The sequence below is a fragment of the Papilio machaon genome, chromosome 23, assembly GCF_912999745.1.
Source record: "Papilio machaon chromosome 23, ilPapMach1.1, whole genome shotgun sequence".
NCBI lineage: Eukaryota > Metazoa > Arthropoda > Insecta > Lepidoptera > Papilionidae > Papilio > Papilio machaon.
Window position 1 is genome coordinate 5,966,799 of NC_060008.1, and position 15,133 is coordinate 5,981,931.

The 15,133-nt window shown below is 43.8% G+C and overlaps 1 protein-coding gene across 4 annotated transcripts; it reads right to left on the reverse strand.

Annotated features, from left to right (window-relative positions):
- Window positions 1-3,633: 3,633 nt before the first annotated feature.
- LOC106707751 (transcriptional activator protein Pur-beta-A) lies at window positions 3,634-15,050 on the reverse strand. 4 transcript variants are annotated; one of them, XM_014499166.2, is made up of 9 exons: window positions 14,879-15,050; window positions 7,903-7,947; window positions 6,433-6,545; window positions 5,392-5,556; window positions 4,998-5,176; window positions 4,478-4,583; window positions 4,291-4,410; window positions 4,138-4,203; window positions 3,634-4,065 (listed from the first exon to the last, which is right to left on the reverse strand). In XM_014499166.2, exons 1-9 carry the CDS (start codon window positions 14,919-14,921, stop codon window positions 4,030-4,032), a joined length of 873 nt encoding a protein of 290 aa, XP_014354652.1. In that variant the 5' UTR covers window positions 14,922-15,050; the 3' UTR covers window positions 3,634-4,029. The 4 variants fall into 4 exon arrangements, with proteins under 4 accessions (XP_014354652.1, XP_014354653.1, XP_014354655.1 ...); XM_014499167.2 differs by lacking the exon at window positions 14,879-15,050 and adding an exon at window positions 14,463-14,869; XM_014499169.2 differs by lacking the exon at window positions 4,138-4,203 and having other exon boundaries at window positions 14,879-15,047.
- Between the last annotated feature and the right edge of the window lie 83 nt (window positions 15,051-15,133).

The window sequence follows — 15,133 nt, forward strand, 5'->3', positions numbered from 1 at the left end:
CGTTTACCTAAGCTACGCTCGCTTCAGAGAAACACGACCACTTTGCGACGGCTCGCCGATTCCCGCCTATAATTCTGTATTTTTAATACGACCGATAATATTCCCTTCTGTTATATATTTTTTATAATACATAATATAATATATTTTCTTCATTCAATTTCAGGTACTGTGGTATTGCTTATATGTAACTAAAATGATTTCATTTCACATTGTAGTTTTCGTTGCGGCGGTCGGATCGTCGGGGGGTCGCAGTCGCTATCGCAGGGGGTGGGCCCGGCGGCGGGCGGCGGTCGCGGGCGGCGGGTGCTCGGGGGACGCGGCGGGTGCACCCGCGCGCTTTCAAACGTAACGCTCAGATAAATTATCTCTTTAGCAAAACATCAATCAATATTAGAAATATAATTAAATCTAAACGCACTAATATAACTCTCATCATAATTTCTTTTTTTTTATTTTACTTTTAGTTTTGCGATAGTGTCATTTCATATATCTATTTATAATAAGTATGAACGTGTGCGGAGCGGGGGCGGGGGCCGGAGCAGGGGCGGGGCCTGGGGCGGGGGCGGGGCGACACGTAAACTGTCAGGAATCTGTGCGGCTGAGGGCATTGTACCAGACCGACAGCTACGATATGCCGCCTGCTATATCAGTGCGGCGGGGGGCGGGAGGTCGGGGGGCGTGTCGCGGCGCCGCTGCCCATTACTAATTATTATAATAATTGACTAAGACGTCAGATCACGCGAGGCCGAGCGGACACACGGCGGGCACGCGGCGGACACACGGCGGACACACGGCCGGCTCGCGAACGCGCCGTGTTGGCTTAACTCTGTTATAATTACGAACGTTTCCGAAGGTCACTCGATAGTAACATGGCGCTTACAGCGATGAATTTTATCGAATGGAAACTTATTTCCTTTTTAAGGCTTAATTTCTAAAAACGTACTTATTGATTTAATCAAAATAAAACGGAAACGAAGCGCCTAAACATAAGCTTCCCTAAAAGACTATAAAATAGTACTGTGGCAAAATGTACGTGCCTGAGAGAACGTGGAGCGGCTTAGAGGGTTAAGATTTGGGGGCAGTGGCGGGGGCGGGGGCGGAGGCGTGATCTGGGGCGGGGGCAGAGGCGCCGTTTATATCTCTACTGCTCCTCGTTTGTCACGTAAGTTTCAATTTAAGCCGTCCGAGTGAGAGGTGGGGGCCGGGGTTGGGGCCAGGGCCGGTGGCGGGGCGTTGCGTCGGGGGCCGGGCGCCTCCTGCCGGCGCCATGTTGGACACGGGACAGCTTCCTAACGTATGCTCTAAGTTAATATAAACTTTACGTTCAATATCTTATTGTATATACATCGTATGGTACCGAGGTCCGCGCCCGCCTGGCGCCCGCCCGCCGAGCGCCGGACGGACCTCGATTTTTATATATAAATATTTTCTTTTTTAAATATAAACTCTGTAGATCTTAAACGTCTATAAAACTAAAATTATACTTTGTACCATAAATTGTTAAAATGAAGCTGATCGCGAGGGGCGCCCGCCTCCGCGGATACGGACTCGCAGGTAGACGAGTGCTGAGAGCGCGGGGTGTTTGCGGGGTGTGTGCGGGGTGTGCGGGGTGCGCGGGGTGCCCCCCAATAAAAGTCAAGTATCCTATCTTACAGTAAACCGAGCGAAGGCCGTCCCCGCTCCGTTATATTAAATATTTTATTCGTAAAGACGAGTGATTTTTTTTATAAATGTATTTTACTTTTTTCTATATGTAACATATAATCGGACGTCACCAACTTATCCCATTCTATATAGGACTATTATTTTTCGAGGGAAATGTATTGAATTAAAACTACACGTGGACGATCCGACCGCGCCGACTCCGCGTGCTCGTCGCGTGCTCACCGCGTGCTCACCGCGGGGCCGGCGCGGTCGGCCGAGAATCATCTATAACTATGAATCGAAATGTCGATATTACGCTATTTTATATTTATACCGTCAGAGAAGTTGGGCGTCCACGCGACCACTAGGACATAGGACACTAGGACGCGGCGGACAACAGAAATAAATGACAGGAGGGAAGCAATAACAGCGGTACGATCTCTATATATCTATGACTTAACCCGATATAGATCTGTTAGCTGCGTGACGCTACTTCGGAAACTATACATACTGCGATGTTATACAAGATACATTCGTTCATCAAGTATTTATATATGTACAAGTGGAGCTGACAACGACACGACACGACACGACACAGTCATTGCAGCTAACTTTTTACCACAACATTAATGATCGAGTGTTGACGGAGCGGCCCTCTTCTATTTCTAAATCTTGTATTTATAAGTGCACAAGGGGGGGGGGGGGCGGTCGAGTCCCGCCCGCCTGCCGGGTGCGGGCGGGTGCGGGCGGGTGCAGGAGGGCGCGGGCGGGCGCGGGCGGGCGCGGGCGGGCACGGGTCGGGCGAAACGCGACGCCCGCCCTCCCCCGACGGCGCACACGACGTGCACCGCGATGCCTCCTCAAGTAAAAGCTACCAATAATAGGTGAAAAAGGTTACGAGGTGATGAAGCGATAGTTAAATAATTAAAAAATAAAATAAAATGCATAAATAGACTTAGTAAAACAAAGTTGCAGGCGCGATGTCTGCCGCACACGGACTTACACGTGCGAGCGCTCCGGCTGCTCGCCGCGGACAGACGCGACACCACTAATATTATGCTACGAATGGTTTCTTTACATCGGCGCGTGTTCTACAAAGAAACCAGCAAAGGCGAGGTTGCGGCACAGAGCGGCACGGAGCGGCACCGAGCGGCACCGAGCGGCACGGAGCGGCACGGAGCGGCACGGAGCGGCACGGAGCGGCACCGAGCGGCACGGAGCGGCACCGAGCGGCACCGAGCGGCACGGAGCGGCACGGAGCGGCACCGAGCGGCACGGAGCGGCACGGAGCGGCACCGAGCGGCACCGAGCGGCACGGAGCGGCACCGAGCGGCACGGAGCGGCACGGAGCGGCACCGAGCGGCACGGAGCGGCACGGAGCGGCACGGGGTGCTTACAACTTAACCTAGCCGCATGGACGCGGCCGCGCCCCCGCCCGGAGGCGGACGACGCGACCTAACTAAATACATACCTAGACTAGTTCACTGCTAAGCAGATTTTTTTTAAACGAACGCCAAATTTTTTGTAGTTTTTTCCCTATACAAATAATCACACGAATAAGTAAATTTTCACAAAATTTATTTTCTTACAAATTATCCGAGTGGAGTCCGCTCCCGGCCGACGGTCGCGCGGCACTTCCACATCGTGATAATGTCCTCCGGCGACCGCCTCCATCTTACATCATACACTTTTTAAATCCGTCGGATTGTACTCCTACGAATATATCACAGCAGTGCGCTACTTATCTATAGGTCAGAGGCGGGCGGCCCGCCACCTCCACCTCCCCCTACCCCTTCCCTACACCAACATTCAGTTAATATAATACAAACAAAACGTATACGCCTACGAACTAGAGAGTGGCATGTTGCGGTTTGCAGCTTCACAGACTGTAGCAGGATTCGTTATAACTATTGCAACAAGTGGTCAGTGAGCGGGCGGGCCTGACGGGTCCGGCGGGCCTGACGGGTCCGGCGGGTCCGGCGGGTCCGGCGGGCAGCGGGCCTGTGCCCCGGCCGGGCGCCTGCCATCACAACTGTAGATACTCTTACACATTCAACCGATGTTCTCGGTTACTTTGACGGTAGCTCGTTGCCACGTGACGAACTATTTACACAGATTCAAAATTAAAAGTCATTACAAAAAAAAGCTTAAAGCTGCAGTTAGATAAAGTAACGCGCCTCGCGCGCCTGCTGCGGACCGCGGGCCGAGGCGTGACGCGGCGTGACGCGGCGTGACACGGCGTGACGCGGCGTGACACGGCGACAGGCGGCACGCGTCCCGCCGCGCCGTGACGTGAGGTGAGTTCGGGCGGTACCGCGTGTGGAGTGGAGGGGGCTGCTACGTCCTTAGATGACTATGTACAGATGCGAGCGCGACGCCCGCGCATCAAATCCGGCCGGGGGCGCTGCCGGTGAAGGTGTCCTGCAAGGGCAGAGGGGGAGGTGAGCGGGGGCGGGGCGCGCCGGCCGAGGCCGCAGCCGCCGCAATACTTACGATATTGGTGGGGGGCTGCGCGCTGCCCGCCCGCGGCCCCGGCCCCGGCCCCGCCCCCGGCCCCGCCTGCGACACAAAAGAACGGACACGCGTCACTTCTCACTCTCATTTATACACTATTCAGCTTTTGAATGAACCAAAGAGAAGGGTGACCTGCATCGCGTCGTGCGCGTGCGTGCGGCCGATCTTGTCGCAGTAGTCTGCCAGGATGTCGCGGAAGCGCGTCCAGCACTTCTCCGGCACTGTTATCGCCGTCCGGAAATTGCTCTTCACCTGCAACGACACGGATGCTGCAGTCGGACGCGGTTCGCAGCGGGACGGGAGGGGGGAGGAGACTCACCTCGCTGACTTTCATGTAGATGCCGCGGTTGTTCTGTCCGATGTCGAAGTAGAAGTTCTTGTTGTCGACGCGCAGATGTCGGCCCTCCGGCAGGTCGCCCTTGAACCTGTCGCCGACACGAGCACATCGCATTAGCACACGCTCCACACGATATACGAGTACGACGACATCGCTAAACTCTTCCTTTAATGTAGTAAATAAATGTAAACAAGACGTGACATATCTTACTTCATCTCTTATTCTACTGTAGATAAATGTCTGTCTGATCTGATTAAGTTAACATATTACGGAGTGGGTGATAAAAAAGATGGACAGTTGTTTGTTGTTGCCAGGCAGTAAACACAAGGCGAGGCGAGCGCGAGCCTTACGACTGCACTCGGTGATTCAAATGTGAGGTGAGTGTGGGTGCAGAGCGTGGGGGGTAGAACGTGGGGGTAGAGCGTGGGGGTAGAGCGTGGGTGCAGAGCGTGGGGGTAGAGCGTGGGGGTAGAGCGTGGGGGGTAGAGCGTGGGGTACCTACCCGCCGTCGTCGGTGCCGAAGTCGTCGAGCAGGTCGGTGAGGGCGTCGCGGAACTCGATCATGCCCTGCGCGGGGAGCGCCACCTGACTGCGCGGGCCGCCGCGAGTGATGGTCTGCGAGACGCGCAGGAAGCGGCCGCGCGAGTTCTCCTTCAGGTCCAGGTAGTAGCGCCGGTTGTCCTGCGCGCACGCACACAACACTACACCAACACTAACATAACATTACACTTACGACAAGCTCCAACAGAAATATATTCCACAGTCGACCTGACTTGGCCTCTAAATAAAATACCGTCTAAAAACTTTTAAAAGTAATTCAATTTAACGAGGTTACGGTTATCTACATAGGGGGGGGGGGTATCGTTTGTGGGCAAGTAGAATGTGTTTGTATGTACCTTGAGCATCATCTCGGACTTGAGCTTGCCGTCGTCGGGCACGGTGTCGGGGTTGGGGGGGCCCAGCGAGGAGTAGAAGTCGCTGAAGGAGGAGAGGTAGTCGCGGAACTCCGCCGCCGTCGACATCGCCAGGAAGATCTGACTGCGCCGCCCGTCCGCGCCGATCTGACACACGCGCACACACACACACACACACGTCTCTACTAACATTCCATTCATTTTACAATTTCATATTTATTTATTACATCTCTAAATTTTGTCCTCTTTCCCTACCCATCCATTTCTTATAAGGAAAGGATGGGTAGGGAAGCGATATAACGGAGGAGTGAACCCATAAAAAGCCCATAGAAATATTCTATTTCTGTGCATTCCCTCCTCTGTCGATTAAAGGTAAGTAACGAATCTCTAATTGCGGATGTTATTATTAGGTGGCCGCTTGCTCGCTTGCCACCTAATAATATAAAAAAAACTATTATGAATAAAAGAGTTTATACTAACCTCTTATTCATAATGTTTTTTTCAATCCAATACTAGTTTATGAGAACCCCTCGATTATTTCGTAATGTCCTTGTGATGAATGGCCGCTCGCAACTATTTGCGAAATCACAACGAATGGCCGAGGACGGAGTAAAAAAAATGCTCAATCAAGTAGGTAGAAGCCCTCAATAGCAGTTCACTTATCATTTAGGAATTTTCTATTGCCTATTATGTGATCCATTCAGAATAAACATAAAATGTTCAATCGTCTCCCTCGTATTTAAGCTAAGGTCGAAAATTAACAACGTTTGTAATAATAAAAAACTAAAAAGTACGTAATTTTGATATAACACCGATAGGAAAAGTCTTTCGTTTGGCTTCACAAGAACACGTAACATTTTGTCGATTAGGGCACTGGTAGATAATGTTATCCATCATCTGCACGTTATCGCGCCGATATGATGACGAGGTTACATAACCTTTGTTTGTCGAAATGACAACCAAAGTACGAATCGAATGGATAATTTGCAGTTATATTGTAGTTGGTTAAGTGGAGCAACTGACCTCGGCGACCTTGATGAACCGGCCGCGCCTATTCTGCTTCACGTCGAGATAGAACCTCTTAGACTGGATCTGAAGCATCTTAGTCGCCAGCTCCTGCTCCTGCTGTGACTGACCTGCAACACGTACAACAACAAGATATTCATATTGCAACGAAACTGGACTCTAGCAAGCTTGGAAAATAACTCGCCAACACGGCTACAGTAGCTCCATGAAGTTTCTGAAAACACGCCGGGACACCAGTGCAAAGAAGTGTGGCATTATCTTCGAGTAATTAAATCTGTTATTCGGTTTTGGACACAAGTTTGCAATTATTGGTCCTTCTTTAACTCTTAAATTTAATTGTGATGCTAGAAATCGTAGAGCATTACCTTCTGAAGGAATTCTACATATTCTTACATTTATAGTCAGTTATGCAAATTTATTTAAAATGTGTTCTAGGGTAGTTAATATCCTATGTATGTTAGAGGCGTACAATGTGAACGTGTTTCACAACAGGCCGGGCCTCGCAAAACGGCTCGTGATTAGAAATCGTATCGATGTCAGCCGGCGCGCTCTACTGCGCACGCGCACGCACGCACCCACACTATCCTTACACACATACTGCGTGCCCCCCCACCCCCACCCCTCCCTCCGTCCACAACACAACTATATCATTTACTCAGTTAACTTATATATGTGCCACTTAGTAGAAATTAATACGCACTCCTAGAGTTGTGCCAACATTATAAAACTACATCAAGATTTCTTACAGAACTCTTAGGAACTAAATCAGTCTGCCTTGACGTATCCCGTTTGTCAGTTTTTTTTTATTATTCGTGTAATTAAAATTAGCCTATTAGTCAGTTGACAACACCCTTGAGAGGTAGTGAACCAGACATGTATATGTAATCGTAAGCTATCGATTATAGAAGCCCGGACACAGGCGGCAGATGTCTGCCGGCCGCTTGGCCGCTTGGCAATTACTACCACACGACTAATGAAATATGAAACTAACATACTCTTGCCTTCATCTACATTATTTTGCAATTAAATAAAAGTCTACAAGTGTACCAACGTCCAACTTATCCTGTGACATCAAACAACGCGGTCATATCGTAACCGTGTCCTCAACTAGCTCCACTTTGAATGAGGTTTAGATTTCCTTAAAGGCTTTGATAGTTTTTAAACTATATTCATTGTTATCTATATAAATCTATTATAACAATAAGTATAAATATGAACAACTCCATACATGGATATAGCCGAGCCTTTTTTGCGAGAAGTTTTGAATATAGTCTACTAAAAACGATGCCATACCTCAACTATGAAGATGCTTTTTTGTTTGTTTAATATTAGCATTATTAACCTTGATCACGAGAATTTTTTAATGGCAGAATTCGAAGCCACGGCTTGTGCGTATGTCACATCTCTAGGAGAGAAACTAAAGACACGATCGCTATGATTTAATAAAATAATAAAACATCAACTTACCGGAGTCGAAATTATTTCCACCCGCGTCCATACTCTGACCATACTCTGCAAACATACAACAACTCCAGTTAAACGATAAATTATGTACACACAAGAAGTATAGTTTTAACTTAGATTTTTATTTTCTTTTGAAAATTCTTATCATCTGAGGAATCGCTAGCATCATTCATCATTAACATCATCAACCTGCCCTTATCCCTATGGAGGGTCGGCACAGTATATACTACTCCTCCATACATCTCTATCAGCCGTCATATCTGAATTCACCCCCTTTTTACGCATATACACATAATCCAATCGCTAGCATCATTGTGGACTGGAAATCTATATAATGGCAAGTTTTTTTCTTCTCGTATATATTGCTTAGCGAAGCTTTTGGTTTCTGAGAGAAAATCTCTGTATAAAACATATAGTCATCACTATCATAATATTTGACAAATCAGAGGTAACAATAATATCGACGCTGGAAAGCGTAAACGCTGTAACCCCGAAAGTATGAACTTTACAGGAGAGCCAAAAAATGATAACTCGTGAGCTGATACGCGTACAAGCATGCGGTATTTAGCAATGTTGTGTAGTTTGTGCTAACCTATAATAAAATCATTATCCTTTGATAATGGTTGAAATTATTAACGTGTGAAAAACATATTCGCGATTTCAAGGGTTACAGCGTTTATGCTTTCCAGCGTCGATATGATGTAAACGGGGATTTTGATCTCAGAAACCCACGGTAAGATGCTAGAAATATAAACAGAGTTGTGAGGGTCGTAAATGAAACACGATATGAAATGTCCAGCAAAATATGTGGTGTTTCTGCACGCAACATGCAATATATTACAAAAAAATGTGCATATAATCACAACACCGCCGTGATATTTATTCATGAGTCAGTCGAGGACAGAACTAAAGGATCGAATCGTCCGCGGCTTGCGGCTTGCGGCGGACACTTGGGATTGAATAATTTAGTGCCTCAGTGGAGCGGGACTGCCGCTGTGGCGGTGTGGCGACGCAGCGCTGCTACCATGGACGAAACCACCGCAATGAAGGCAACACGCGCACAGCACGCATCTACAGTCCACGCCAGACCACGTCTACACGCAACACACCACAAGTGTCAGTTGTCACCCAAGGCCGGTCCACTTGTTGCAAACATATTCAATTGATACCCGGTGTATTAGTTTCCGTTTGCTACGACGACGACGTTTCATTCCAATAAATCCACAAACCGACCTTACATCTTGTAAATTATATCAGAAATATTACAAATCAAATATTTCACTGGTTTTATAAATCCAAATATATTTGCTTACTTATTCAAAAACTACTAGTTTTCAAACCGAAGTATTGAATTCTGTTCGGACAGAACGAGATTTCTTTTAATTAAATTAATTGTAAAAATTTCGTGTTAGAAACTTCCCAAGCTGTATTTATAATATAAATATTTTTCTTTCGCAATGTTAATTTCAAGATTTTTTGATTCAATATTTCCAATATCAGAACAATGCAAGTTCACACAGCATTAAAAATTAAACAACACATTTGATTTATTGAATAATATTTTACTGGTTGCAAAAATACCTTACAAGGAACAAATACTTTGTTAAACAAATGGGGGTTTTACTTGATTGTATCTATGCTTCTGTTCGTAATTACTTTGGGTAAAACGCGCTAGAGCCAATTATAACACTAGCTATATCTCTAACGGAAATTGTTTAGACGCCGCCTCGTCCGACCCTGATCACTTAATGACAAAGACTATGTTAACTTATATTCTGGGACTGACGTGACTGCAGTAAAGTGAGGCTGTAAATTTATCTCATCTGTAACCCGACGTAACCTGGCCACGGCTCGGTCAATGAGTTTAAGGTTCATACCACACGGCGCGGCGTCTGAACGACGTCCTACATATAAAAATGTATGGTATGCCACACGACACGCTCCGGTGCCGAAACGTTTGCACATTAAACAGATCGTGTGGTATTGCACTCACGCCGATGCGGGATACTCGCTAAATTGGATTCAAAATAAGCTAAGATAAAAATCATACGTGAGACGTGAGACAGGTATCTTTAGGTCAGACTGCGAGATTATGAACGCTTACTGAAGTCGCGTTAATAATGATTTTGATACAAATAATAAATAATATAAAGTTGTCCCGTTGCCAAGGCGCCTGTTCTCAACAAAGTAACCCACTTTACATACGACATGTAAATATCTTTTAAAAGAACATTAGCGCGTGCAGCTGTCACTACATTATTTATTTTTTACGATAAAATATAAGTCTAGTATAATATTATTTATTTATTTTATTACTACTACATTTGCGTAAACACCTGCTTTTTTACTATTTAATAGAGGGCTATTGAGGATTAAAATAACGACGATCCATGTAAATTTTGCAAGACAAAACATTAATACGATTTACTAGGACGCATCAAACGTGAAAACACGTTTTTTTCTAACGTTACTACACAGAAATTATTATTTATCTAAGTAATTAAAAACAAAACAGAACAAGCTGCATGTTGCTAAAGATTATTTACTTAGGAGCCATCGAATATTACTACGCCAAAACTACAAACATCATTCGATAGGCATTATCAATACAGTTTTTTATAGGATAAGGCGGCAAACGAGCAAAGTGAAGTGCTAAGTGACCTCTGCCCATAGATATCTGCAACAAATTGAAAAAATGTTGCTGATGCCTGTCTGAAATTAAATGGACAGAATAGGACACGTACTGAAAATACATACTTAAGTATGTCTTTGTTTTAGAATTAATACAACTATGGTTCGGAGTAGATGAATTATATCAGCATGGCCGGCGTTAGTGTCGACTACAGGCTGGAGCGCCGGCCTCAGAGCTTTGTGCTCGCCTCCACCATCGGCCGCACTTGCTGTACGCTGATAAACAGAATTACATCTAAATATCATCTAAGCCGGACTACGTTGGCGCATAGATCTGAATAAGAACTTTGTTTAAATTGAAATAGTTCAGATCCCGACTCTAGTACATTACGAAACAAACACAGTCTCTATTACGAAAACGTGCAAAATAGAACTTGCGAAATATAAGGTCGTGAATTCTCTATTCGAAACAAAAATGTTTGTTTGTAGTTTGGTGAAAAAGTTCCGCTAAAATATGTGACATTGGTTTATGTTGTGACATGTGTGATGTGATGTAGCAAAAAGCCGAAATATTTTTTGAATACGAATGAATGATGATTGAACATTTACTTGCTTGACCACTGAATAAATCTCGTTTTACATTAGTTATGGAGGCGAATAAACAATTCAATGTTCCGAATGACAACTTTAAACACAAGTAAATAAATAATGACTCATCGTATACATTAACTCACATTATAAATAACAGTCAGTAGTTAACAGAACGCAACAGAGCGTAACTATAACTCAAAATAAACTTACATGTATGTAATTGTCGGAATTCTTTAAAATAATCTATTTCAAGATATTAGGAAAAGCCGTTGACATAAAAAAACGTAGACGTGGCAAAGGTTTAAATCGGAGTTTACGAGCGTGCAGAACCAACGTCTCGTTCTAGGCCCGGTCGTGGCTTCCTACAAGCCTCGTCTCTGTCTCTTTAGACATCTTTATGTAGGAGCGAAAGAGAGGGTGCGACGGCGACTGACAAACTATAAACTAAATAAAAGGCGTTCGATCTGTAATCTAATGCGAAACGGCAAGGATATACGTGTAACGAAACATGGAAGGCGACGAGACGTTACGTAAATGGTTCAAGGCGGGTCATTGGCAGCAGACGGAGTTTCGATACAGACGCGGCCCAGACGCGCAAAAAAGTGAAACCTATCATTTTGCCTTGAGAGCGAACGGTCGCCATGATGCAATACAAAGCGCGGCCGCCTCAGCAATCCTTCGAGCAACTGACTGCTGACTACATGTTCCGCCAACAACTAGTATACAAATTGGACTACCCTTGCTTGTTTTAAATCTGCAGAAAAAAATAATAACTATTTCTACACTACTAAATAAAAATAATACCTGCTATAGTTCTGAGTAATGACGACAGAACAGTGTTGCCACAATCAAACATTAGATTTATGCAGTGGAAGTAACTAGTAGTAATAAAAATATAACATGTGGTAACTACTACAAGTGTTGCAATTTTCAATAACACAAATAAAGCCATACAATAATGACCTTTTAACTAAGACTAAGTTAAGGTTAATACTGTACAGTATTATGTTTAAATATGCACCATACAGAAAATCTGTAATATTTGTTATTTAAACAAAAAGTTAATTAAACTTGAGATGTATTCTTAATATTTTTTGCTTGAAGTAAATCTCATTTCTTAAATTTATTTAAATTGCATCACAATCTATCTAAAAGCATTGTTACTAGTTTAAAGTAATATCACTAATATTATAAATGCAAATGTTTGGATGTATGAATGTTTATTAGAAAGCATCTCCAGAATGACCGCATGGATCTCGCTGAAATTTGGCGTAGATGTAGAACATAGCCTAGAAGAACATATAGGCTAATTATTTTTTTTTATATTCTGCATGTTCAGAGTCACATGCAACAACTATTTAAATTAACTATTTTAAACCGTGCCTTCAATTTTCACCAAGCAATGATCTCAATGACAATTGAAAGACTTAATTATCATTGAGAGGACAATCTCTTATATACAAAATGTCTCTGGATCAATGTTGAAAGAAATATGTTAATAATTCATGCTACAGCAGGCAATTTGTAGTACATTTACAATTTGATTGCCAACACCTTGGGTAAAGAGAATTCCTCTGAAAACACTTCCCAAGTAGGGTGAGTGACATGCAGGCAGCCGGCCATAAAGAATTAAGCCAAAATTTATCAAATATAGTGTGTGCCGACCCCACATGAGTGGGAAAAGGTCAGGGAGATGACCTCGGGTAAAGAGAAGACATGGTATCCCAACTTTATGACATCCTTGTCCAAAGTATTTTGAAACATGAGTTGATTTAGGACTTAAAACATGCATCTATGCATAGATACATGAAAATTTAGAGGTGAGAGAGGTGTGCCAAATAGAAATGCGGATGTGGAGCAATAAATGTATTAATAATGTAGCAGATATAATGAATGTTACATCTGAGTTTAACAAAATAGAGCTAAATCAAAATAAAGATGGTCTGTAATTTTTTTGGGAACAAGGAATTTTGTCTTTTCTTTATAGGCTTTTGTCTTTTCTTTATATTGTAATAACAATCTCTAATATGCCTTGTGTAAGAAGACATCACCATTTTCAATTTTTCATTTTCATATTGTTATAAACAAAACATACTACAACATCTGCAACCTTTAATGCCTCATCTGCTGTAGATAATGGTTGTTTCTCAACTTCCTTCTGTACTAAATATTCACCTACAGATTCATTGGATGTAAGGACAGCACCATTTACGTCAATATACTCTGCACACATTCCAGTGTTAAGAATGAGACCCTCCAAGACTGCAAACAAAAAAAGGCAGACACCGTATGGCATCAGGTATCACATGAATCATGCTAGGAACTATTATCTGCCACAATTTATTAAACATGTCACTATAAGATACTTTGTTATAATTTTTTTAAATGAAAATCAAACCCTGCAATTACATCATAAGAAATAGATTCTACTGTATGCTGTAAAGCAAACATTCTGCTGATACTTGTAAATTTCAAAATATTTCTGGCATAAATTTTTGCTGAAATAACTTTATAACACCAGTTATCTTTATTTTACCATATCTTTACATCAAAATTTTCACAAAATTACTGAAAAACTTATAAATGGGATGTCATTTTATCATGTTATATAAAATGTTGTTTAATAATATTATGATAAAGAACCACAGTAGATTAGAAATGCAATAGGAATACAAAATAATAAGCAGTTAAAGGTGTACAAGGACACAAACAGCAAAGTGCCCATGTCATATTGTTGTGTACTGATTGGTAGCAATTAAATAAAGTCTAATAACTACATACCTTCACAGACACAAAATTAATAAAACTGATGATCACATTAATGTTGAAGCCAATGCTGACTATTCCAACTTAGTGTAACTAAGTCATGATGACATGTACAAACACAATTTGCTCACCACATCTTCACTTCTCACCAAAAAATCATAAAAACTACTAATGTCTTCATTCCTATCTATGGATTTATCTAAAATCGAATTCCACATACAAAGTGACACCACTTTCCTTTGTCTTTGACAATATTATAAAATCCTTTGTCCTCTGTTATATTATCTTGTATAAGTGAAACAATCTGCACTATTACACATTAAAACAATAAATTTTCTTCAAAAACCCACTGGCTGGTTACACAAGCGATTCTCAGACCTTTCGACCGCTGTTAACAAAGAAACACAACATAAAGGTTATCTTGACAGCTGAACAGCTGTAGTGCCGCAGAGCGATCATTCGGCGGTTTTCACGTATACGTAAGAGTGGACCGCGAAGGTGAAAGACCGTGTCGCTCCCGGTGAGGCCGGCAGGGAGGAAGACGAGATTTAGCAGACGTAGGCGCGGTCACTGACCTGCCATGGTGCCGGCGAGCTCGGCCGTCGCCCGTGTCCAGCTCAGCCGCGGGTCCGCAGCCCGGCGCGACGGTCACGAAGCGGCGCTTCCGGCCCCGGTGAGATGTTCACACCGGTCCACCCGATGAGAGGCCGTACACAAAAAATCGATAGGTCGTCAACCTCCACCAGCCGTAGCACCTGACCGGGCGGGCCGCCGCACCGTCGCCTGCCGCCGCACGATTCCGCCGGCGGAACCCTTCGAGGCCTCAATACTTGCGATATAACAAACCCGAAATCGCCATTTTGAAACGGGAACAATGTAATATTTACTTTTGGACGTTAGCACAACAGTAAACGTTTTGCAACACGGTTAACTAAAACGGCGCGAAACAAAAAGCGTCTCGAACGCTGAACCACAGTAAAGAAATACGTACTCTGACTAGAAATTCCCTCGTCACCGCTGCCGATATCCGACATCTCAACCCACACCGAATTCTATAGGCAATCCACCAATCTTTTCAGAACCTCTTGTCGGACAGCTCGCCTTGTCTATAGTTTCAAAGTCATCAAAATATAGTTGTTTATGGCGCACTTTTGAACGGAAACTAATTTCACAACTAATACTATAAAAACAATTTCCTTTTGAAAAAAGTATGTGATTTTTGTGCGATTTATTATTAATTTAAATA